Below are 21,321 nucleotides of genomic sequence, written 5' to 3'. Positions count from 1 at the left end.
GAATAGGTGGAATGACGGCACGTAGCTATGATAATCAGACACTGTACGAAGTGGTTGCGAGTCCATACTTCTATCCTATCTCGATCTTGTAATCTACCGAGAACGGAGTGCACGGATAGCTTAACCTCACCGTTATCCCAGCCACCTGTGGAGCCACACAAGGCGCCATGCCGACCGCGGATAAGCGGGGGGGATTGCCGCCCCCAGACCGAGGTTAGGCTGGTGATCGGCCGACCGAGAAACGGACCGTGTCCCCCAAACACCAGACACTCCATCCCTCCTCATTCCTCCCTTTCCCTTCAATGTCAGGCCGTTCGCTATCCGTTCTTGCTTGAGTTTTGACGATGCTTCGATCAGTTCCTCGTCGAATTCCTCGACGTATCCCTTCTCTCACTTCGACTGCCGGCAGTCCATCTCGCCTTGCCTTGCGCTCGTTCACATGCGGTTATCCGCGGATGTCGGCACCAACGTTGCCCCCCGTTGAACCCCTCGTGTCATCCGCACTGCCGGGCGATTCATACCAACTTTTGTCGACGGCTGACAAGGCTGGTGCTGCTGAAGATGCCTTGTATGAGCAACAAATCAAAGATGTGGAAGCGTGGTGGGCGTCACCGCGGTTCGAGGGTATCAAGCGGCCCTATTCAGCCGCAGATGTCGTTAGCAAACGAGGCTCGCTGCAGCAGACCTATCCCAGCTCGTTGATGGCAAGGAAGCTTTTTAACTTGCTGAATGAGCGAGCAGCTGAGGGGAAGCCAGTACACACCAGTATGTTATCAGCTGGACTTTTTCCGATCTTGGCTTTTTGCATATGCTAACTCCCTGCAGTGGGTGCCATTGATCCTGTACAGATGACCCAGCAGGCGCCCAACCAGGAGGTTTTGTACATTTCTGGCTGGGCATGCTCCTCTCTGTTGACTACTACCAACGAGGTGTCTCCTGACTTTGGTGACTATCCCTACAATACTGTTCCAAACCAGGTCCAGCGATTGTTCAAGGCCCAGCAGCTGCACGATCGGAAGCAGTGGGATGCTAGGCGGAAGCTCACGCCCGAACAACGGAAGGATACACCCTACGTCGACTACCTACGTCCAATTGTTGCAGACGGCGATACAGGGTATGTTGGATTATCGAGGTCTTGAAGACTGATTGGCTGATGTATCTAGACACGGAGGACTGTCAGCCGTGTTGAAGCTGGCTAAGCTCTTTGCAGAAAATGGCGCTGCGGCTGTTCATTTCGAGGATCAGCTTCATGGTGGTAAGAAATGTGGTCACTTGGCTGGCAAAGTCCTTGTGCCTATTGGAGATCACATCAACAGGCTTGTCGCGGCACGTTTCCAGTGGGATATGATGGGAACCGAGAACCTGGTCATTGCTCGTACGGACTCAGAGAGCGGACGTTTGATTAGCAGTGCTATCGATGTGCGCGACCACGAGTTCCTTCTCGGTGTTACGGAGAATGTGGAACCTCTCGCAGAGACCTTGCAGGCCATGGAGCGAGAGGGAGCTGCTCCTTCGGAAATCGATGCGTACGAGATGGACTGGGTTAAGAGACACAAGCTTGTCACTTTTGATGAGGGTATGGGTCTTTGGTACCTCCATTTGTGGCTTGACTAATCGCGATTTCTTTAGCTGTTGATGCACACCTTGAAGCAGAGGGTGCGCCTCAGTCCGCTCGCGACGCATACAAGAAGCGTGTTCAAGAGAACCCCGACCTTTCTATCTCTCGTCGCAGGGCCCTGGCAGACGACTATTCCCAGACACCGGTGGTTTGGTCCTGCGATACCCCCCGCACCCGGGAAGGATTCTACCATTACCGTGCTGGGTTCGCTGCTGCCACTAAGAGAGCTAAGGAGTTCGCACCTTACTCTGATCTTCTTTGGGTCGAGACTGGTGATCCGGATGTTACCAAGGCTGCGAAGCTGGCAGGTGATGTGCGCGCTGCGCACCCTGGCAAGAAGCTGGTCTACAACCTGAGCCCGTCATTCAACTGGATGGGTCAGGGCTTTGATGAAGCTTCTCTGAAGTCCTTCATCTGGGATCTAGCGCAACATGGGTACGTAAATACTCTTTGAACACGAAGTTGACAGTAGCTGACCAACATAAGATTTGTTCTGCAACTGATCTCTCTCGCTGGGTTGCACACCAATGCAACCATCACGACGGAGCTCTCGCGCGCCTTCAAGGATGAAGGCATGCTCGCCTATGTCCGCATGGTCCAGGCCCGCGAGAAAGAATTGGGCGTGGATGTGCTGACCCATCAGAAATGGAGCGGTGCTCCATACCTGGATGGCATTCTTGGAGCTATTCAAAGTGGCAGCAGCAGCAGTAAGAGTATGGGTGAGGGGAACACCGAGAAAGGTACGTTCAACGGTTCAGTGGCATCAACACCAGTTACTAACCGATTATAGGCTTCTGAACTGAGCCATGACAACATTGTAGATATTTCATGTTGACATTAACCTTGAATGTAGTAACGTAGACAAAAATCAGCTTTTCTTCAGCTTTGATTGTATTTAACTCACAGTATACTGCATACTAATTGTATCGGTTTTTGCTCTCGGGTTGTATTTACGATACGCGCTGAAGTCTCTGGCCGAACAGATCATCTAATTATGTGTCATGTCTTATGCTTCAAGAAAGTAACGGAGCTGTTTCAAATCTGGTCACATCGTATCGAACCTGTGACAAGGCGTGCGTGTTGTTTTACATGAGTAAATTCGATCTGTAAAGCAACTCTGTTGCGGATGAAACTGCCGGGCAGCGATACATCATATGCAGCCCTGCGGAAAGAACACGGTTTCGCTATTAACCAATCGGCTACCCAGGACGAACTCCTGCGATCTAATGACTAGTAAATAAAGCCTGTACCACTCGGAATGAGCGTAAGTAATACTAACACGTGCCAACACATGTTCGTTTCCTCTCCCAGGGTATTCTAGTATGGATGTGTCCATGGTTCGGTTATGAAAGGCTTGTTTGCTGCATTGATGTTATCAGACCCACTGCGATCCGAGCTGGTCATTCCCTACCTATAAATAGTTTCTTGAAGAGCAACAAGGGATTGCTGTAATTCCTTAGCGAAAGGAAGGAAAAATCCTGCGCCTTCTTTAGGATGCTGTGCTGGCACAACAATGTGGAAAGAAACCGGAGAAATGCCCGCGGCGTTCTTTGGTATGTACGTTATGTCGCTTAGTTGGTAAGTTTCCCCTCCGGAGTGGATCATCTGGGGTGAACCGAACCGCTAAGCATAAAATACAGGGTCCTGGCAAAAAGTACGGACATAAGGGCGGTATTAATCCCCGTAATAACTCCCTGGCTGGAAACAACAGTAATCAATCAGTATAGATGCGGACCAGAAAAGTATACTGCGTATCAGAAACACCCGTTACCTCTCAGGGTAATTACCATTTCAAGGTACTTTCCCTTTCTTGTTGGGATGGGTTTCTATACTTCTTGTTGTTGGGTTCAATTAAACTGACTCGCTTCGCTCTTTTTTCTCTTTCTCTCCGTTTATCCATCCCTCTTCGCCCCCATCTTCATCCTGAGCCCACCTCAGCTGGCTTAGCTTCAACCACTTCCGCCTGGTCCAACCTTCGCGCTAAAATGGGGTCCAGACAGAGCAAGAAAAATCCTTACCCGCCTGATGCCGGACTTGTTCATCCACCTAATTCGCCTTGGCTGACAAGATGGACCGCCTTCCGGACGAGATCCTCCTTCTTATTGTTGACAATATCGTCTTGTTCAAGGATAAATACCAGTTCCTCCTGGTTTGTCGCCGTTGGCGGGCAGTTCTGTTCAAGGCAATCTACGACTATGTCTGGATCGAGGGATCTCAGATTCGCCCTCTTCTCCTGGCCATCCAGGAGAACCCCGCAATAGGATCTTCCATCAAATATTTCAGGTTGCATTGGTGGTCCTCCTATACAAGGGAGAAGCAGAATCACGATATCACTTCTGTCCTACCGCTTGTGAATCGGATCAGCCAATCAGAGGAGGAAACTAGAGAATGGGAGGAAGCTTTGATAGAGGGCAATGAAGATGCATGGCTTGGCCTACTACTCATGACCATGGAGAACATGACTAGCTTGCTAATGCACTATACCTGGGGAGTCAAATTCTTCAGTCGAGTTCTCTCTCGTGCCGCAATGCTTGAAAAGCCATTTGACACGAAGCCAATCCTACAGCACTTGGAAGACGTGGGGATCGACTCTTCGGACGATAACAAAGCATGGTATCCCAAGAACGTATTTCTCCCTTTCTTCCACCTCCCATCCGTGCGGTCCGTGAGCCTGGATTCCGTGGTTGAGTCGATGGATACTCAAATTGACCACCCTGCTTTTAAGCCTGCCAAGGGGACCTCTCCAATTCTTGAATTAGAATTTGGTGCAAATCCCAATGGCAGCAAAGGCATGGCGGACTTTATCACGTCATGCGCGAATCTCGAAAAATTCAAATACCAACACTCCAACCAAGTGATATGGGGAGAACGATATATGAGTTTCCGTCCTCGGGCATTCCACTCTGCGCTTTGTACGCAAAAGCACAGCTTGCAGGTCCTTCATCTGAACGATAGAGGGGAGATGCAGGAAGCACCATTTGATGACGACGACGATGATGATGACTCGAGCGTTCCCCCGACCGACTGGTTTGGGTCAGTGGCGGATTTCACTAAGCTATGGGATCTCCGAATCCCCACCTCCACACTATTGAATTTCCACTTGAGTGATGACCATCCAAGAGTATCATCGCTTAAAGAGATCTTGCCGCCTGGTTTGAAGTGGCTTACTCTGACACATTTTGAATCCTCTCAGACGGATCAAGTCATTTCCAATCTGTTGGAGGTGGTGGCTTGTCGGAAGGAGAAGTTTCCGCATTTCGAGGAGGTGGAAATCCAGACGTATTGGTCGGATCTTCAAGCAAGTTCATCTGTCAAAGAGGCCTTTACGCCACTGATTCAAGCTGGTGAAGATGCAGGAGTCGCTATACTTGTGTTTCCTTCTTATTACAGACGGAGGAGAGGATAACCTTCATAACTGTTATCTCTTTGCTACTATTCGAATATACTCAACAGGCTATATCATCATACTACTTCCTGAATCTATGGAACATCACTCCCACGACGAGGGGTCTTTCGCTCTTCTTGTCTCCAATCTGTTGCTACTTAAATCATTTACACAAAGATAATGCCCATCTGTCAACATCCAGACCGCAAGAGCAAAAACAATCTAATATAACTCCTCAATAATACTCACTAACCTTATCCCATATTATCACTCCACATCCCCCAGACATTCAACATAACATAACATCCACATTCCCAAATCCATCTTCACCATTTTATCATACCTCTTAACAACATTGCCACCGAGATAGAACCTAATAACTTTCCCGAATAATCACTATCATCACCACCCCTCCTTTTCACAGGCAATACCAATACCATTCTTACCTCCTTATAAATATCCATTCTGTCCATTTTATGATACGGAAGAAGTAGTTTAAAAGTATGACCCTAGTGGTTGGTAAATATGTAGTTTTAGAATATACAGCAGTGCAATAAAACAATCTGTATACTTATCCTATTTAGTTCTTACTAGTAGTAGTATTTCGATAATTAATAACGTTCCCATTTAGTGGTTTTAGATTTCCATAGTAGAATATCAATACTAAGTATGTTTTGGTTATGATTACCCCTCAGCTGGGCCGCGGGCTTGGCTCGGTAAAGTAAGTAAGTAACTGAAGTAAACTTAAGTAATCTATCTTGCCTTAGTTTACTTTTCCTTGTTTCTACTTCGCTTTTACTTTGCTTGCTGGTAAATAAGGCTGGTATATAGTACATGAATATCACGTATGGATATTTGGGGGGGTATTGTTGGTACATACGTACATACATACATACATAAATACTACAGTTTAATCCAATTAGTTGTGACGGCGTTTTTGGATAGATCGATCTAATCGTCAGATATATTTTATGGTACGAATGATGATGATGATGATGAATAGTCAAGTTGACGTTGATAGATTGTACTCAACAACTATTAATTACTTATTGTTGACTGCTTAGTGAAAAGGTAGAGTAGATTGATTACTATTCGTACTAAGGGTTTTTTTTTTAGGGGTCTCATTAGTTAGTTAGTTGGTAGCTATACTAGCTGTTTTACTGCTAATTATGAACTAGATCTATCAGGTATCAAAATTGGCATTTCAATATTCATTCTGGAAAATAAGATAAGAGGTACAAGATGCGAGCGTGTATAGTCAAACGCTTTGGCTCAACGTATTAGGGCTGTGAAGGAGAAACTTCATGATGACAATCTTGCTTCCTAGGAGATGTAATAGTAAAAAGAAACACGGAGGAATTGAAAGTCGAACGGATACCAGTTACAAAAGTGGACAGCTCAAAATGGAAATGGGATCAAGGAAAAAAAAAGAGAAGAGATAAGAGAAACCCAAAGACAAGTCATAATAGGACATTCGAAGGAGAACTTTCCTCGAACGAACGCATCAAGCGGACTCGTGAAGGTTAATGGAAGTAATGGCAGGTAGGTAGGTAGGTAGGCAGGCATCCCCCCAAAGGGAAAGGGTAAACCCACGCGGATGGATCGAAGAGATAAATACACAAGCCACACTTCAGAAGAGAGGGTCAAAGCCCAATCAAAAGGTGGAAAGGAAGGAGAGGGAAAAAAAACAAACAACCAAGACGAGGAGTTTCCCCCATGAAATCAACAATTGCTACTCGCTTAATAACGGACAAAACAGCTGCAATATCGTGGCAGATTAGTTGACGCGGAATGCATCAAAGATGACTGCAGAGGTATTAGTAAAGTGAATCAAGCTGGGGGGTAATGGGATGGGGTCAGCACTGACCTTCGTGGCCCCTGCGGCAGCCACTTCCAATCCACATCAGAGTGTTCAAAAACGCGTAACGTTCGTCTCCAGTTTCCATGTTCAAGTTGATGCGATATTTGTATGTATTGGGGTTGATGCTATCCGCCATACCGGGGTCGTTAACCTTGTCCAGAATGTCCTTGGCTCCGGTCAACCAGCCGTTGGTCTTGACAACAATGTATGCGGGGGATCGTCGGCGGTCTGGAGCATGTAGCTCGCTCGGAGATGTGTAGAAGATTCCTTGGTCACGACCTGCGAGTCTTGTCCTCCAGGCTATATGCACGGTGAGTATGTTGCTAATTTATAGCAGGCAACCAATTGCGCGCGTCACGACTTACCAGAACAACACCCTTACCCCATCGACCAGCCCACTGACCACCGACGAATGTTACCCAATCACGTTGACCCCAAATACTCTCACCTACCGACACCTTCGGGTTCATCTTAATGCTCATGCGAAAGTCCAGCTCCAGGGTAGGCGCGGGGATCTGCAGGGAACGCGCCACGTCGCCTTCGGGGAAGGTATGAAGAAGGTTGTTTGCGGGGATCGAATCTTTCATAACACTGAGGTAGGTGGGGCATTCCAACAGGTGCTGACGTTGACGGCTGGTATTCTTTGCGCGGACCTGCTGGCAATAGATGCATTGAACGGACAGACACTGGTGGGGGTCTCCTGTCAGACATAGGGTTCTATCGGGCAACATGCGGGCCATGTCCTCGCTCACCTTGTCTTCTTCTTTGGCACGGAACTCCACGAACGCGGCATGGACATCATCGAGGGGAGGGGCAGGAAGGTTCGAGGTCGAGTTCTTAGGCTTCGCTTTGGGAGTGGCACGAGCTGCCTGCTGAGTAGCAGAGACGGTGGAGGCGGTTCCGGCCGGGCCTGATGTCGGGAGAGAGGCGCGACTCTGCATGTTCTGCAATGGCGTCTGCATCGGGGTAGCATGAGGATTGACACCGTTAGACATCATGGGACCGTTGGGAGTCGCGAGAGCACCGGGCCCAGGAGCAGCACCCGGCGCGGTGGCCGCAGCACCATTGGGGGTGGGAGGGTATCCATTGGCAGCGGCGATGCCATTCGGGGCAGAGGGGGCGGACTGGGACTGGGCCTGGGGGTTGGTGTGGCCGCGGAGACCGGGACACTCGAGCAGGTGCTGCTTCTGGCGTGAGGTGTTCTTTGCGCGAATCTGCTGGCAGTAGATACACTGGACGGAAAGACACTGTGGAAAGCAAACAAGCCAGGTTCGTCATGTCAGTGACGCTGGTGTTGGGCGGCGGGTTGAAATATTACGGGAAATACAGGAGTCACGCACCTTATCGTCTTCCTTGGCGCGGAACTCGACGAACGCCGCGTGAACTTCCTGGTCGACGGTCCGACCCATGTTCACGACGAAAGGGTTGAAGAAATCGATGGTGGATGGATTGGCCGGAGAAAATCGACTAGAAAAGAGATGAGAAGGGCCGCTGCAGGGGATGGAGATGGGGTTTGGGTGGACGTTTCGTGGGGAAAGCAAGCAAAGATGAGGAACGAGGCAGCGAGGACTCGGGGGAGCGAGAGTGAAAAGGAAGAGAGAGTGTTTGACCGGGCCTGGGAAGGAAACAAGACGAGACAAAACGGGGACAAGACAAGACCGAGACGGTGGCGGTTAAGTTACGCGAGCCCGTCAGGACGAGACCTTACCATATGCGTAATTTTGATCCCGAGGGGGTCCGTCCACAAGAAAACCAACATACCGAGAATTAATATTACTGGTTTTGCTCAACTTACTGTACACTAACCAACTACTAATTATACTATCTAGATACATTGATAGCTTGATCATTTTCTTCACCTCTTCTGATCTTCCTCTTCCATTCATCCCTCATCATCTTTCTCTTCTTTGTTCCCTTTTTTGAACAAAGTCCAACTCTGGCTTTGGGTGCCTCACCCAAAGTCAAATTCTGTCACGCGGCAGGCTGACCAAAGCCCGACCACGTTCCCCAAATAAGCGGAGGCTTGACAAGGCCCTATCAGCGTAGACCATTCAATGCATCGGAGCAGGGAATACAAATAAATCGAGCAGAGCTGCAGCTAAAGGAGTCGATCATCTTTGTGAGATTTTATTCCACAGCATTTGTAGATTTATAGTTAGATCTGTGGTATACATCCATCCATTTATCTTAAGAAATCTAGATTGCGTACCCTAAATACCTGATAGATAGTTATACCGTGTTACTGGTATCGCCGTAAGGGTATGGAACGATCGGCACATTTACAAGTTTCGATATACCGCGTCTCGACAAGGCCACCACTTAAACGGCCGGACCGCGCGGATACTAAAAGAAGTAAACTTGCTGTGTTGTTCTATCTATCTATGCCCCCGTTCGTATTCGTTCAACCCATCACTATTAGATGGAGCATTTGGAGCATTTTCATTTTGCAAACCTGAGACATAAATGAGGGGTCTTGAATTTAAATCATCATCACCAAAAATGGGACATACTAATTGAATCATTTCACCGCGATCGCAACTTCTTGTGACAGCACACAGTAAGTAGTATGCTGTGTAAGGAACGCAAGACGCAGCGCGGCACAGCCACCGCCAACCTCGCGTGTCTTGCCGTGTCTTGGAGGAAGGAACCGAACTCCCTCCCCCCCTGAACATCATCATAATCATCATCGTCATTCTTGAAGGAATGTAGATAGATAGTAGTGAAAGGATAAAATCATGCTTCAATTGTGCGATGTTGAAGACGCAATACATACGGAAATCAACATATACTATTCTGATATAATACTGCTATGCTGGTTTAAACACCGTCATGTATTAATCTGTATACTATTTTTGTTTAGGTGTCGCCGGCCTCCATCCATAAATGGAAGCGTTTGTACGTATTACTTATTATTACTAACTTTAGTACTATGTACTCTCGTATACCATACTGGTATGGATTCTAATCAAGACCGTTTATTTGTTGTTACACCCGCGCGAAAATGACGACGATGTTCTTTTCGACTTTACTTACTTTCAAAGTAAACTGAAAAGGTTGCTTTATGGCTTGCAATATTACTACTACTACTACGCCTGTTCCACTTTCTGCGTTGGACCAGAACCACTGCAGACTGGCCTGGCCTGGCCTGGCCTGATCTGATCTTCCTCTTGATGATGACGAGATCACCGGCCCACCTATTTTCCGAGGCCAATTGCGAGCTTTCGTCGACGCCTTGTACTGCGTCGCTTCGTTTGTAGTTAGTTCGTATGTTGTTTGCTTGGGGTCAAGGGGCACACTTCTTGTTTCAGATGTATGTCTGCGGGTTTATGTTCGGACGTCATCGATATGGTTTTCTCTACGTTGATTTGTCAATGCGTACTTGATACTGTTGTGCGAGGTTTATTTTCCTAGCTTGATATGGGCTTGGGGATCTCGTACTGATAACATGGTGGTGGTCATGATGCCGGTTTAGTGGTATTAGGCGTCGGAAAGTTTGGTTTAAAACTGTATTTGATAGGTTTGGTGTCTTAGACATGGTATGAACAGTAAATTTGATAGATCAGCTATTTAGGCGTTTTGTGATGGAGACTTGTACTTTACATGATGATATAAGAAAATTGATAGAATAGAATGACACGTGCATGTCTCTACTCAAAACAGCCAGCAGTAGGAAAATAGTAAGAGAAACGAAGTACTCAGTACAAACGGGGGATTCTGCAGCTACAGGTCTGACAACGAATGATCAATGCTGTGCTGCTGCAGCCCCCGACAATTCGGGTATGCATAAGTGAATTTCTCCGTACTTATATCGCACGCCATATTCTTCAGTGCTTTGGTCCTCGTAGGCTTCTTGCTGTACTGAAAGTATACCTCTAGTTGCAAGGGTAAGCACATGCATGAGGCCTTGAGTAGCCACGATGTGAGAGGTCTTCTGTGGAGGGAGGAGTGTGGAGAATGTTACTGATTTAATCACCCCGGGCGGACTATTCGGGTCATAAACTTCCTCTTCGTTTGCAGGTGTCGTGGTCGTGAATATGCTTTCCAAGTACTTGAGGAAGTTTAAGCTGTCTTGGTCAAGTGTTGACTTTTGTGATTCATTATTGAGCACTTGCAGGCCCTGAACAACAGAGCGCGCTTCATGACCTGCTCCCATGACATGGTCCTCAAAGGCTCCGCCATGTTCTGTCGCAAGCTCTGTGTGTAGATACTGAGAGATGTCAAAGTCGTCAAGGTTGTCCAGCTCACCAAATTCGTTGCCGGGAATGGAGAGGACGTTGAGCGCTTCAGCATCGAAAGGAAACCCACGACCAGCAAGAGGACTTGCGCTTGTGAGACGGCTGCGTGTTCTTGCAAATCCGGTATCAGGAATGCCATGCGATGAGAAGTCACTGGCGCTGCCAAAACCGCGAAAGATATTTGCAGCGGACGAGCCCTGCCGAGAGCTTTGGACCGATGCTGTGATGTTCCATGGCATTTGAATGGAGTGGTCATCGCGAAGAGAGGGTGGTGCATTGCGACCAATTTCGACGTCCTGCGTCCCAAGATAGCTCAGCTTTGGTCCGGTAAGCATAAGAGCACGTCGACATATACATACCTCGTTCCATAACCTGTCGTCGTGACGTCCGATCTGATCTTCGTCCTCCACCCTTGGACGGACACGCCGGGTATCGAGATCGGGATCCCCGCCCTCGATCGAGGGATGGACACGCTTGCGTACTCGACCATTTGGCTCGTCAAGGAGCTTTTCATACAGCTGCTTGCCCGAGAAAGAATTCAATGGGTGCGTGACTTGAGGCAACCCCACGCCCACACCGACAGAACCAATGCCTTGACCGAAGACCCAGAAGGCAGCCCTCTTCTTTGCCAAGGTTGGAAGCTTGTTTCTCTGTTTCTGCTTCGAGGCTGCTGCCATGTTCTGCACATAGTTACTATTCAACTGGGCCATTTCAGTGTTTCGCAGTGCGATTTGGTCATCTAAGCCAATGAGCTTGGGGCTTCTTCTCTTTTTCTGAAATGCCATATTCGACTCCACAGCATCTTCATCGTCCACTACCTGGTCAAAGATAGAGGCTCGATTTTGGGTGGATTTCTGTATGTCAACGCTCTCGGTTTTGGGTTTTAGATCTGGTAGTTCCGTCCTGGGTCCTTCGTCAAGTAAAGCCGGCTATTCCATAGTTTTGTCAGGCAATTGAAATATTGATAAGTGATCCAAGAGGCGTACCTGATCTTCCATGACGAAGTTCTCTGCCACATCAACCTCCATGGCATCTGCAGCTCTTTCTTCCATGACGGACATATTCCCTTGCAATCTTGTCTCAGGCTGAACCGATCCAGCAAGCTCTATGATATTTCCATCTTCGTCAAATTCAAAGTCAGCTTGCAGGATCACTCCTGATTCTTCACCAAGCTGGAGGGGCTCGATGCCGCCGAAGTCGATGCCTCTCCCTCCATACCGACTCACACTGGTACCTGCGCTGAAGCCATCTATATCCACCAATGATCTATTAGAAGATAACTCAAGTTTTAGACTATCAGTCTGGGAGAGAGCAGATTGGCTAAGATCAGGGGTCTGAGGCCACATCCGACTTGGCTGTTGACTCAGGTCTAGGTCAATCGACAGATTCAAGCTTGAAAAATCTAGTCCCAAGCCAGGGAGGTTATTTTCAGGAAGGAAACTCGGATCGTAGGGTAGAATGAGCTGCTCTGGTCTGTAAGGAAGTAAGCAGTGAGATATCGTCACAGTGTCTGCAAATATTAAGACACCAGGAGTACAGACCTAGCCTTCCCTGCCATAGGGTCAAGACCACCCCCCGGTAGAACCTTCAGCAGAGCTCTCATCCTGTCATGCATGGCTTGAACATCGGTGAGGGTGTATCCACACTGTTGGCTGTATACCCTCGACACCCCATATCTAAAGAAGTATAATGCGATAAGTAACGTAGCCTTTTGACCTGTTTGCGAACAGGAGATCTTACAGCAGATTCCCCTGAAGCCTCAAAGCCATCGGCGCCACCGGGTCCATTATGACACCACACGTCTTGGGGACATCCACATCCAGTATAGCCTTCTTGTTCAATTTCCTAGTGACGGATTTCGAGCCCAGGGTGGCAACAAGCCTATGAGTATTGCAAAATTAGTACAATAGAGCAGACAGGTCTAAGGAGGGAACGCGACAACTCACCAGACCGTAGCAACTCCATGTTCAGGAGAAGTAAGAACTATCCGGAGAAGTGCATCAGTAGTTATTCGACAATAGCATTCGCAAAGCTCCAGGTTCAAATTAATCCCACATCTTGATCCACTTACTCTCATGGCTATAGAACATTTCGACCTCGCGCTCTTATGCGCCTTGGGGAGCGGTCCTCGACGCGTCCCTCAGGCTGATGCTCAATCTATGAACCACTGCATGCGATATTAGACGCGTGGATCGTTCCAGTAGCTGTATGTAGCTTAGGACCGCACCGCCAACCTATTAGCAGACGGGGTTTGAGTGGAGAAAGAGACCTTGTATATCTTTGAACGGGTTTGACCGGCTGAACTAAATCACGTTGGGATGCTTCGCAAGGCGGAAGTTAGTCTCAGCTTCTGGCTCCAACTGTAAAGGCTTGTTACCTGGGCCAGCTGTCTTCCGCTGGGGTGGGAAGTCTGAGAGCCAGCCACTGCTCGAGTTAGAGCGGGCAGGATAATGGTAAGACAGATGATGGTGGTCTGCCGTGACTAGCAAGAGAGGTATAGTGTGGGGCTTATATTTATGAGAAAAAGTGATCAAATACCGGCAAAGAGAACTGAGAGGGAGAGTCGGAGTGTGAGGGATGTTAGTGGAGCTGAAAGGCGATGGGACTAGAGTTGGGAATTAAGCAGGTAGTAGTGAGAAATCACCATCGGAGCATGACAGTCAACTCAAAAATCGCTCACCATAACAGGACGTAGGATATTCTGTTACACTTCTCCGTTGATTTTACCAGATGATACTCGAACTGCATGTGCACGTTAATAGACTAGATTTGTCTTGGTGGAATGTACGCCGCGTTAGAGGCAAACGGTAGTTCACTGCATCCAATTGTGTGAGCATTTTTTGTCCCCTTTCTATATTGCTACACTAAACCAGTATCAAGAAACGTCAATGAACCCACAGAGAACATTATACAAGGAAGGTACTTTTCAGTGCCCGTTATGACAACACAATTATGGCAATACAGAACAACAACCGAAGAAGCCAGGGGTCTATAGAGGACGAAAAAACCGAGAACCAAGTAAAAAGTGAAAGAAAATCAAGTTGACTATGGAAAATGAAGGAAGAGGTAAATGCTGCTACAAATATCTCCAACCCATAGCAACCCAGAAAGATGCACGTGGGGTATGAGACACGCAAGAAAGATCAAACCAGAACTTTAAAACACGAAGGACATTTTCTCGATTCCAAAAAAGTAAAGCCCCCGTATGGGAGGGGGTTCTATACCTACCCCGGACCAGATCATAGTACATGAGGTGTATCTAACCTATAGGAGACACCTAGTCAAGAGGAATGCCCTGGTATTCGCCGTAGCCAAGGGCAAGGTTCATGTTCTCTGTAGCGAGCATTAGCTTCAATTCTATCCAAGTGAGTCCACGGACTGTTAGGCTGGAGGACTTACGCAGGCACTGGGTGGCAGCACCCTTGAGCAGGTTGTCAATGGTAGCACACACGACGACCCGCTTGCCGCTGGAGTGGACAGCAAAGCCACCAACCTCAACGCCGTGGCGGCCAGCAATGTCCTTGACGGAAGGAGGCTCGCCAACGATCTTCACGAGCTTCTCACCAGCATAACGATCCTGGTAGATGTTGCGGATGTCGCGGGAGCTCATCTCCTCCTTCAAGGGGATGCTGATAGTGTGCTGTATAGAAGTCAGCCTCGATTCAATGTGGTATCAAACAGCATAAAAACAAGGGTAACATACGTGAATTCCCTGGAACCAGACAGCAACGTGAGGGATGAACGCAATGCTGGTACCAAGCTGCGCGCTGATCTCCTTCTCGTGAATGTGATCAGTCAAGCTGTAGGGGATGATGTTGTTGGTGAGGTTGTCCACATCGTTCTTGGGGCTGGGCTTAGTGCCAGCTCCGGAGTAGCCGGAAACACCGAAAACAGTGGGCTGGCCACCGAGGAAGGGCACAAGGGGAGCAATTCCGATCTGAGCGGCAGTAGCGTAGCATCCAGGGTTGGCGATACGGGTAGCCTGGGCAATCTTGGAACGGCTGACCAACTCAGGCAGACCGTAGGTCCAGTTGCTGTCGAAGCGGTAGTCGGCACTCAGGTCAACGATGACGTTGCCCTTCTCGGCACCCTGGTCCACAGCATCAACAAACGGCTTGCAAACGCCGTTGGGCAGAGCCATGACCCAGCAGTCGACGTCTCCGTTGGAGGACATGCGCTTAACATCGTCGGGGCTGAGGTTCTCGTAGATGATCTCACGCTTGTCGTAACCCTGCAGCTTCTTGCCAACCAGCTCGCGAGAAGAGACGTGACGCAGATCCATGTGAGGGTGAGCGTTGAGCAGGCTGATCAAAGCCTGACCGGTGTAACCACGGGCTCCGATAAGAGCAACCTTGGCGGGGCGGGTGTTGGACATGTTCTTCTCTCCCAACGGGGGGTTAGGGTTCGTCGTGGCGTAGGTTCTGACGGTCTGCACAGGGACCATCGGACGGGCGGAACGAGCGGCACGCAGAGCATTGCTGGTAGAGGAGAAGGCACGCTTCTGCTCAGCAGAAGCGCCGCTAGCACCAAAACCCTTGCCAATGTGAGTGGCGGCCTGGGCGGCGCGGTGCAGCCGCGACTCGAGGTTGATGTCTCCGAACATCTGGCGACCGTGCTGGTTGAACTCCTGCACCAGCTGCTTGACCTCCTCACCGCTCTCGACACCGTACCAGAAGAGAACCTCTCCCTCACGGCTGAGGCTGCCATCGGCCTTGTCAAAGAACCAGGTCAAGTTCTCGTCATCCTCCTTGACGGTCCAGACAAGCTTGGGGTAGTCCTTCTTGATGGAAGCAAAGACGTTGTCAGCAACGTTGGTCAACCAGCCGGACTTGGTGATGGTGAAGGTAGCCAAGTGAGCCAGGGAAGAAGTAGCGTCCTTCTGAGGGGGCAGAACAACGGCCAGGGCCTCCATAGGCTCATCATAGTAGACCTTGAAGTCACGCTCCTTCAAGCCCTCGACGTAACGGTCAACCGTGGCGCGGGCATCCAGGCCCTCGCGGTCACGAACCAGGACCTCCTTGAGCTTCTCGAGATCCTCGAACTCAGAGAGGGAAGTCTTGACGTGGACCTTGTTTCCACGGCGGATCAGGGTACCGGCTCCAGAGTCGGTGAAGAGTTCCTTCTGCAGATCAGCAGGGTGGATGATGGCCACGCTGGAGGTACGAGGAAGGTCGCTGAGCAGGTCCTTCATCTCCTTGATCTTCAGGCGGGTACCGTGACGGACCCACCACTGAGTCATCAGGTGATCGTACTCCTCGTCGAGGTTGATCACAGAAATCTTCTCACCGGTGTCGCCGTTGAACAAGCCACCCTTCTCGGCAAGGTAGACAATCTTGAGCGGCTGGAGCGCACGCGCCAACTCACCGGCAGCCACATCAGCGTTGACGTTGAGAACCTGGCCATCGGGAGTCTCAGCCATAGACGTAAGAATGGGAAGGCAGCCAGCCTCAATGGCAGACTCAATTGGCTTCTTGTTCACGCCATTGATCTTGCCAACCAGGTTGTACTTGTCCTTGTCCAGGTAATCAGCGGTGAAGACACCCGCGTTGAGAGGGCGCGCCCGGACACCCATGCGCTCCAACTCCTCAATCAACTTCAGGTTCTCCTCCAGGAACAGCTTCCGGGCCAGAGCCAATGTCTTTCCATCGGTGACTCGGATTCCATCTTCGAACTGAGGCTCGACACCGGCGTCCTCCAGCATACGGTTAAGCTGGGGTCCAGCACCGTGGACGACGATCGGGTAGAGTCCGACATGGTTCAGGAACGCAAGGGCGGAGGAAAGAGTTTGGAGGTGTTCGGTGATGATGGCACCGCCGACCTTGATGACAGCGAACTGCTGGGAGGAAACGGAGGTGAAGTGAGAGAGATACTGCTGCACCTCGCGCTTGGAACCGATGTTGCTCAGCAGCTGGACAACGGTCGAGCGGGTGGAGGAAAGCTGGGGGTCAGTAGCACGGGAGTAGTGACGACTCTGCAACAGGGGAACCGCAGAGGCCTTCAGGGATTGACGAGCAGAGGCGCCGCCCAGTCTGGCAGAAGAAACAGCATGCTGTGCGGAGAAGGCGCGGAGGGGCTTGCTGGAGGAAGCTCTCCGCACGGCGGTGCGAAGGGAGAACATATTGCCAGCCAGCATGCGGCAGCTGCTGAGGCCTATATCGGACAGGAAGGTCGGAGGGAGGGAGACCTAGAGGAGGGGAGAACGGGGTGGGAGTCAGAAGGAGTTAAGTAGAGATAGCAAGTGGTAATGAAGGTTGAGAGGAGAAGGTGACGAAGAGGGAAAAAAGGTTGTGCGGAGGTGGTAGTGCGGGTTCATCAGGGAATTTGCCGCAACCCCCCAAAGAGTTTGATCGTCCAGATAGAGATTATCGGCCACTCTTCGGAGCGGGCGCGCGCCCTTTGGGAAGAGGGGAATTATTACTCACTAGTTAGCTCCGACCCAATGGCTGGCCGCAATCGCCTGGTTCGGAGGTGGGTTTTTTTTCTTTCTTTACTTTTCGGCTGTGACCAATTCTGTCCTTGGGTTAAGTTAAGCCTTAGGTTTTTTATAAAGCCTTCTTTCAATGTCGCTCTTTTGCCGCGTTCGGGAGCGCCCTTTATATCTTTCTCTCTCCCCACGCGTTGCCTCGATTTTTGGGCCGTTTTCACAAGCTAACCAGGGGCACCTGGATCTCCGTCGAACCTGTCACTATAGTATGTGAGCGAATTTCGATCTGGCCACTGGAATAAATTGCGCAAAACCCGGCTTTCTTAAGGTATATATCGAGGGATAAACGCCAGTCCGCACAAGTGCCCGAAACGCTGGCTTGGCTGCGACTTTCGGAGCCGGGTATCGAAAAAAAGTGACTCACCACATTACTATTATTCCAAGGTCCCGGTTCCCATTATTTCCGGTTGCCCTTCGCTCCCCCATCCATCTCGACCTCGCTTCCCTCTTTCGCATCGTCACACGTAATGAAAACCCAGCATATGGATCCCGACGATCCCCTGTGATCAATTTCCATCAATCATTATAACTCTTCAAGCCGTTATCAGATCTCGCTAATTGCCGACCAGCCTATCACTGTCTTGACTCGCTGGAGTCGTGCTCCAGCACGACTCAGGCCACAGGTGTCAAATCCGTCAGTGCAGATGGATCCTTTTCGTTATCTGATCCTCCCTTTACCTAACACGTACAACTGGGTATCCAGATTCCATATTAATGTGGTCCACATCTCCTTGCTCTTCGGTCCTTTCCATCCGAGCCTTTCCTCCCTTTGCTTTTTCCGTGGGGTGCGGGTTTTATCTATGGCTGGTAATCTCCTCCGTAGTAGTATCCGCAATACGAGAATCTACCCGTGTCTCAGGCTACGATGGGTCGGACTTATGGCTAGATGAGTGCCCTGACCGTCTTTCTCGTCAAGTCCTGCTCTCTCTCTCTCTCTCCGTTTTTCACCCTCTCGCTTTTATGCAGGTGCAAGTCTCAAAAGGACAGATTAGGTTGCCTGTACTATACTCGCAGTGTACTCTTGAGTGTAATCTGGAGCAGAGGTCCATTAATGGCTAAAAAGGGAAAGACACAAAGGAAATACATAAAGAAAAAAGAGAAAAGGAAAAGAAAAAGAAAAGGAGCAAACATAGGAGACCAAAACCAACAAACAGCACTGATACTTGAACACGAGGAAGCACCGGAGAGTATCATTTACATCTTCACCGTCGATGGAATCATGTGGCATAGCCTCAATCTCCATACCGGCTCATAGCGTCCATGGCGTATAGAGACAACAAGACTTTATTCGTGAGAACGAGGTTGACGCCCGAGAAAAAAGCAGGTGGTATTAATAGCTGGAAACAACGGCTTCGTCTCAACACAGATAAACCAGGGCCAGGCGAAAGAAAAATCGTCATCCATTCCCAAGCCAATCATGACTGTCGCGCTCTGAAGTCGTAGCTTAATGTTTGGTTGCGACAACTAAAAGGAGAAAGCTGTTAGCGCATTCCGGGATACTTTACCGGGTCCAGCTGGGTGGAGTGCCGGAGAACAGCGCTGATCTTACCTGCAGGGACGATAATCACAATGAGCAGAATAATGATACAAATGATAAGGCACACGCGCATCTTCATATCCTTCCACCACATTTGCTTCCTCACGCGGTTGGCACCTCTGCGGAATCCCTGCGCTGATGTCGCCAAATTGTCCGTCTTGTCCTGGAGGGAGTCTAGACGTTCACCACGTTCTGAAACTTTGAAGATGTTGGAGCGCATTGTATCAACAGTCTCTTGGATTTTCTAAAGGAAAAAGAAACACAGTGTTAGTAAAGGGCTTTGCGACAAATGCCATGATAGACACAAGCTCAATAACATCCAAAAGACCGGGGTTGCCGCCCTGTGTAGATGAACCCAGATGGACGTCCAGATGAGCACTGGCAAGCCGTCACATCCTATCCAGCCTGGGCGACAGATCCTTGTGGTACGATAAGAGTTGGCCGCGAGGCGTTTCGGCAACTTACTTTGTCGATTTCCCTTGTCCTGGGGTCGCCATTTTGCGCGGCGCTGGCGCCGGCGCCGGCTCCATTGGCGCCAGAGGGGATGTAGGGGTCGTAAGGCTGCTCGGACATGATTCTCGTGCGCGATAGATTCTATGAACTCGGTATTCGGGGGTGTAGGACCTGGTAAGTCACCAGACTACCTAGGTGGAAAGTGACGGGCTGCTGCCTGTTGCTGTCGTAGGGGATGAGGCGGTAAGTCGCAACGACAGACTCGACGACTGAGGGTACGGTGAAAAGCGAGAAAGGTGGAGGTCGGAGGATGGTGTGGAAGGTGGCGGGACGATGGAATGCAGGAGGGAAGTAGGATGCGTTATTGAAGGGAAGCTGACAAGGTGTGATGAATCGCCGCCCGCCTTCTGGAGATTACAGGCGTTTCGGTTCGGTCGGGGCGGTTTCACGTGACCCGCGGTCTATTGGGAAGGACGCCCCGGCACAGGCAGCTATTATTATTTTGTGCTTAGTGGTGAGACCCAATTGGACCAGCCGCTAGAATGGAAACAAAGAGAAGGTGAAAAGTCAAAAGGTTGAGTGGCTGTATAGAGACTGCTGCTACTTTGTTTCTATTGACTACAACTGCGCCCATGGAAAAGGAGAGGATACCCTGTCCATATCCACCTAGTTACTTCACATGGAAGTAGAAGATCTACTACAACTGTCAATACTCTCGATGTATGCACTAGGTGCAGGAGCAAGGCTCAGGTATGCCTGCAAATTTGGTAGAGAAAGCAATACCGACAGAAATAGCAACACCAGTTGTCCGTCTATTGGGCACCCTTCACTACCAAGTGTTATGAAGTATGGCAACGGTCTGCCCGACCTCATGCGTTGCTTAAGAAACACGCCCTACTATGTGGCGGTGCGTCCTATGTAAGCATGCTGCGCCTTCCGTCACATGCATCACGTGGCAGTCCTGCCTTAACGAGTATGGAGTGTGGACCCTTCTTCCAGATATCTAGATAATAGATACGATAAGGACTTGATTGCCGAAAGAATCCTGCCAACTTCTGCATTCTTCGATCTGCTTTAGACTTGGCTAGATTTGTTGCTCATACCAGCTGTTTTCCTATTAATTGAAACAAGTGCTTTTAGCGTCATGCTTTTCCCCCTTCACGAGTGAGACATATTATGAAAATAACCGGGGACGGTCTACGCCTAATTCGAAGACCTATGGTGCAAAGTATATCTCTTTCATAATCACAAGGGCGTAACGCGATCACTTATTGCGCTATGTTAGTATCCACAACAATCCACAGCAACACTTTGCATCGCAATTTTGATTGATGGATGCGGAAATTGTCTGAACGGACAACTACAGGCCTACAGCCGCGACAAGTATCTGAGCGATTTATACAACTCCATTCATACAGCGAGCATCAATACGACGATTGCAGCAACTTTGGCCCGACAGTTCATTCAAGCGTGGGCGGAGAAGATCTCAGATATGAGATCGTCATACTCAGCAGAGGTGCTCATTGGCTACAACCTCCATGTTTACGCGTGGCCAACTCATCTCAAACCAGAAGAAGTTGATATAGGTCTCAAGGATACTGTCTGAAGGCCTTCCTCATACGCAGTGAAAGTGGGACCAACCGGGCCAGTAGTACTCATATCAATAAGCGTTGATGAAGTTGATCTAATACAGTATATTTCTTTCCACACATGAAGGTTGCCGTGCGGCTAAGAATGGCTTTGGCATG

At 49.4% G+C, this 21,321-nt stretch overlaps 6 protein-coding genes across 6 annotated transcripts; 2 read left to right on the top strand and 4 right to left on the bottom strand.

Moving 5' to 3' along the window:
• Positions 1–271: 271 nt before the first annotated feature.
• BO83DRAFT_335817 (methylisocitrate lyase ICL2) lies at positions 272–2,644 on the top strand. The gene is made up of 6 exons (XM_025528425.1): positions 272–765; positions 826–1,114; positions 1,164–1,576; positions 1,630–2,053; positions 2,105–2,358; positions 2,409–2,644. The coding sequence occupies exons 1-6, from the start codon at positions 345–347 to the stop codon at positions 2,414–2,416; spliced, it is 1,809 nt and encodes a 602-aa protein (XP_025389346.1). The 5' UTR covers positions 272–344; the 3' UTR covers positions 2,417–2,644.
• An 865-nt stretch (positions 2,645–3,509) lies between these two features.
• On the top strand, positions 3,510–5,024 carry BO83DRAFT_436568 (uncharacterized protein; the record flags this gene model as incomplete). The annotated part of the gene is made up of 1 exon (XM_025535971.1): positions 3,510–5,024. The coding sequence occupies exon 1, from the start codon at positions 3,687–3,689 to the stop codon at positions 5,022–5,024; it is 1,338 nt and encodes a 445-aa protein (XP_025389345.1). The 5' UTR covers positions 3,510–3,686.
• Positions 5,025–6,727: 1,703 nt separating this feature from the next.
• Positions 6,728–8,273, bottom strand: BO83DRAFT_463551 (uncharacterized protein; the record flags this gene model as incomplete). The annotated part of the gene is made up of 4 exons (XM_025537362.1): positions 6,728–6,809; positions 6,871–7,164; positions 7,247–8,111; positions 8,205–8,273. 4 exons carry the CDS (start codon positions 8,271–8,273, stop codon positions 6,781–6,783), a joined length of 1,257 nt encoding a protein of 418 aa, XP_025389344.1. The 3' UTR covers positions 6,728–6,780.
• Positions 8,274–10,606: 2,333 nt separating this feature from the next.
• On the bottom strand, positions 10,607–13,189 carry BO83DRAFT_436566 (Rad21/Rec8 N terminal domain protein; the record flags this gene model as incomplete). The annotated part of the gene is made up of 7 exons (XM_025535970.1): positions 10,607–11,395; positions 11,459–12,028; positions 12,086–12,572; positions 12,641–12,775; positions 12,840–12,980; positions 13,046–13,082; positions 13,171–13,189. 7 exons carry the CDS (start codon positions 13,187–13,189, stop codon positions 10,607–10,609), a joined length of 2,178 nt encoding a protein of 725 aa, XP_025389343.1.
• A 721-nt stretch (positions 13,190–13,910) lies between these two features.
• argEF (bifunctional acetylglutamate kinase/N-acetyl-gamma-glutamyl-phosphate reductase) lies at positions 13,911–17,631 on the bottom strand. The gene is made up of 4 exons (XM_025531021.1): positions 17,522–17,631; positions 14,803–17,283; positions 14,499–14,739; positions 13,911–14,432 (listed from the first exon to the last, which is right to left on the bottom strand). The coding sequence occupies exons 2-4, from the start codon at positions 17,215–17,217 to the stop codon at positions 14,377–14,379; spliced, it is 2,712 nt and encodes a 903-aa protein (XP_025389342.1). The 5' UTR covers positions 17,218–17,283; positions 17,522–17,631; the 3' UTR covers positions 13,911–14,376.
• Positions 17,632–18,925: 1,294 nt separating this feature from the next.
• BO83DRAFT_377535 (SNAP receptor SNC2) lies at positions 18,926–19,709 on the bottom strand. Its single transcript, XM_025531020.1, has one exon. The coding sequence runs from the start codon at positions 19,338–19,340 to the stop codon at positions 19,065–19,067; it is 276 nt and encodes a 91-aa protein (XP_025389341.1). The 5' UTR covers positions 19,341–19,709; the 3' UTR covers positions 18,926–19,064.
• Positions 19,710–21,321: the final 1,612 nt, after the last annotated feature.

The sequence above is a fragment of the Aspergillus eucalypticola genome (assembly GCF_003184535.1).
Source record: "Aspergillus eucalypticola CBS 122712 chromosome Unknown BO83scaffold_9, whole genome shotgun sequence".
NCBI classification, from domain to species: Eukaryota; Fungi; Ascomycota; class Eurotiomycetes; order Eurotiales; family Aspergillaceae; genus Aspergillus; species Aspergillus eucalypticola.
Note: the sequence above shows the minus strand (reverse complement) of the source record. Positions and strands in the feature narration are given on the sequence as shown.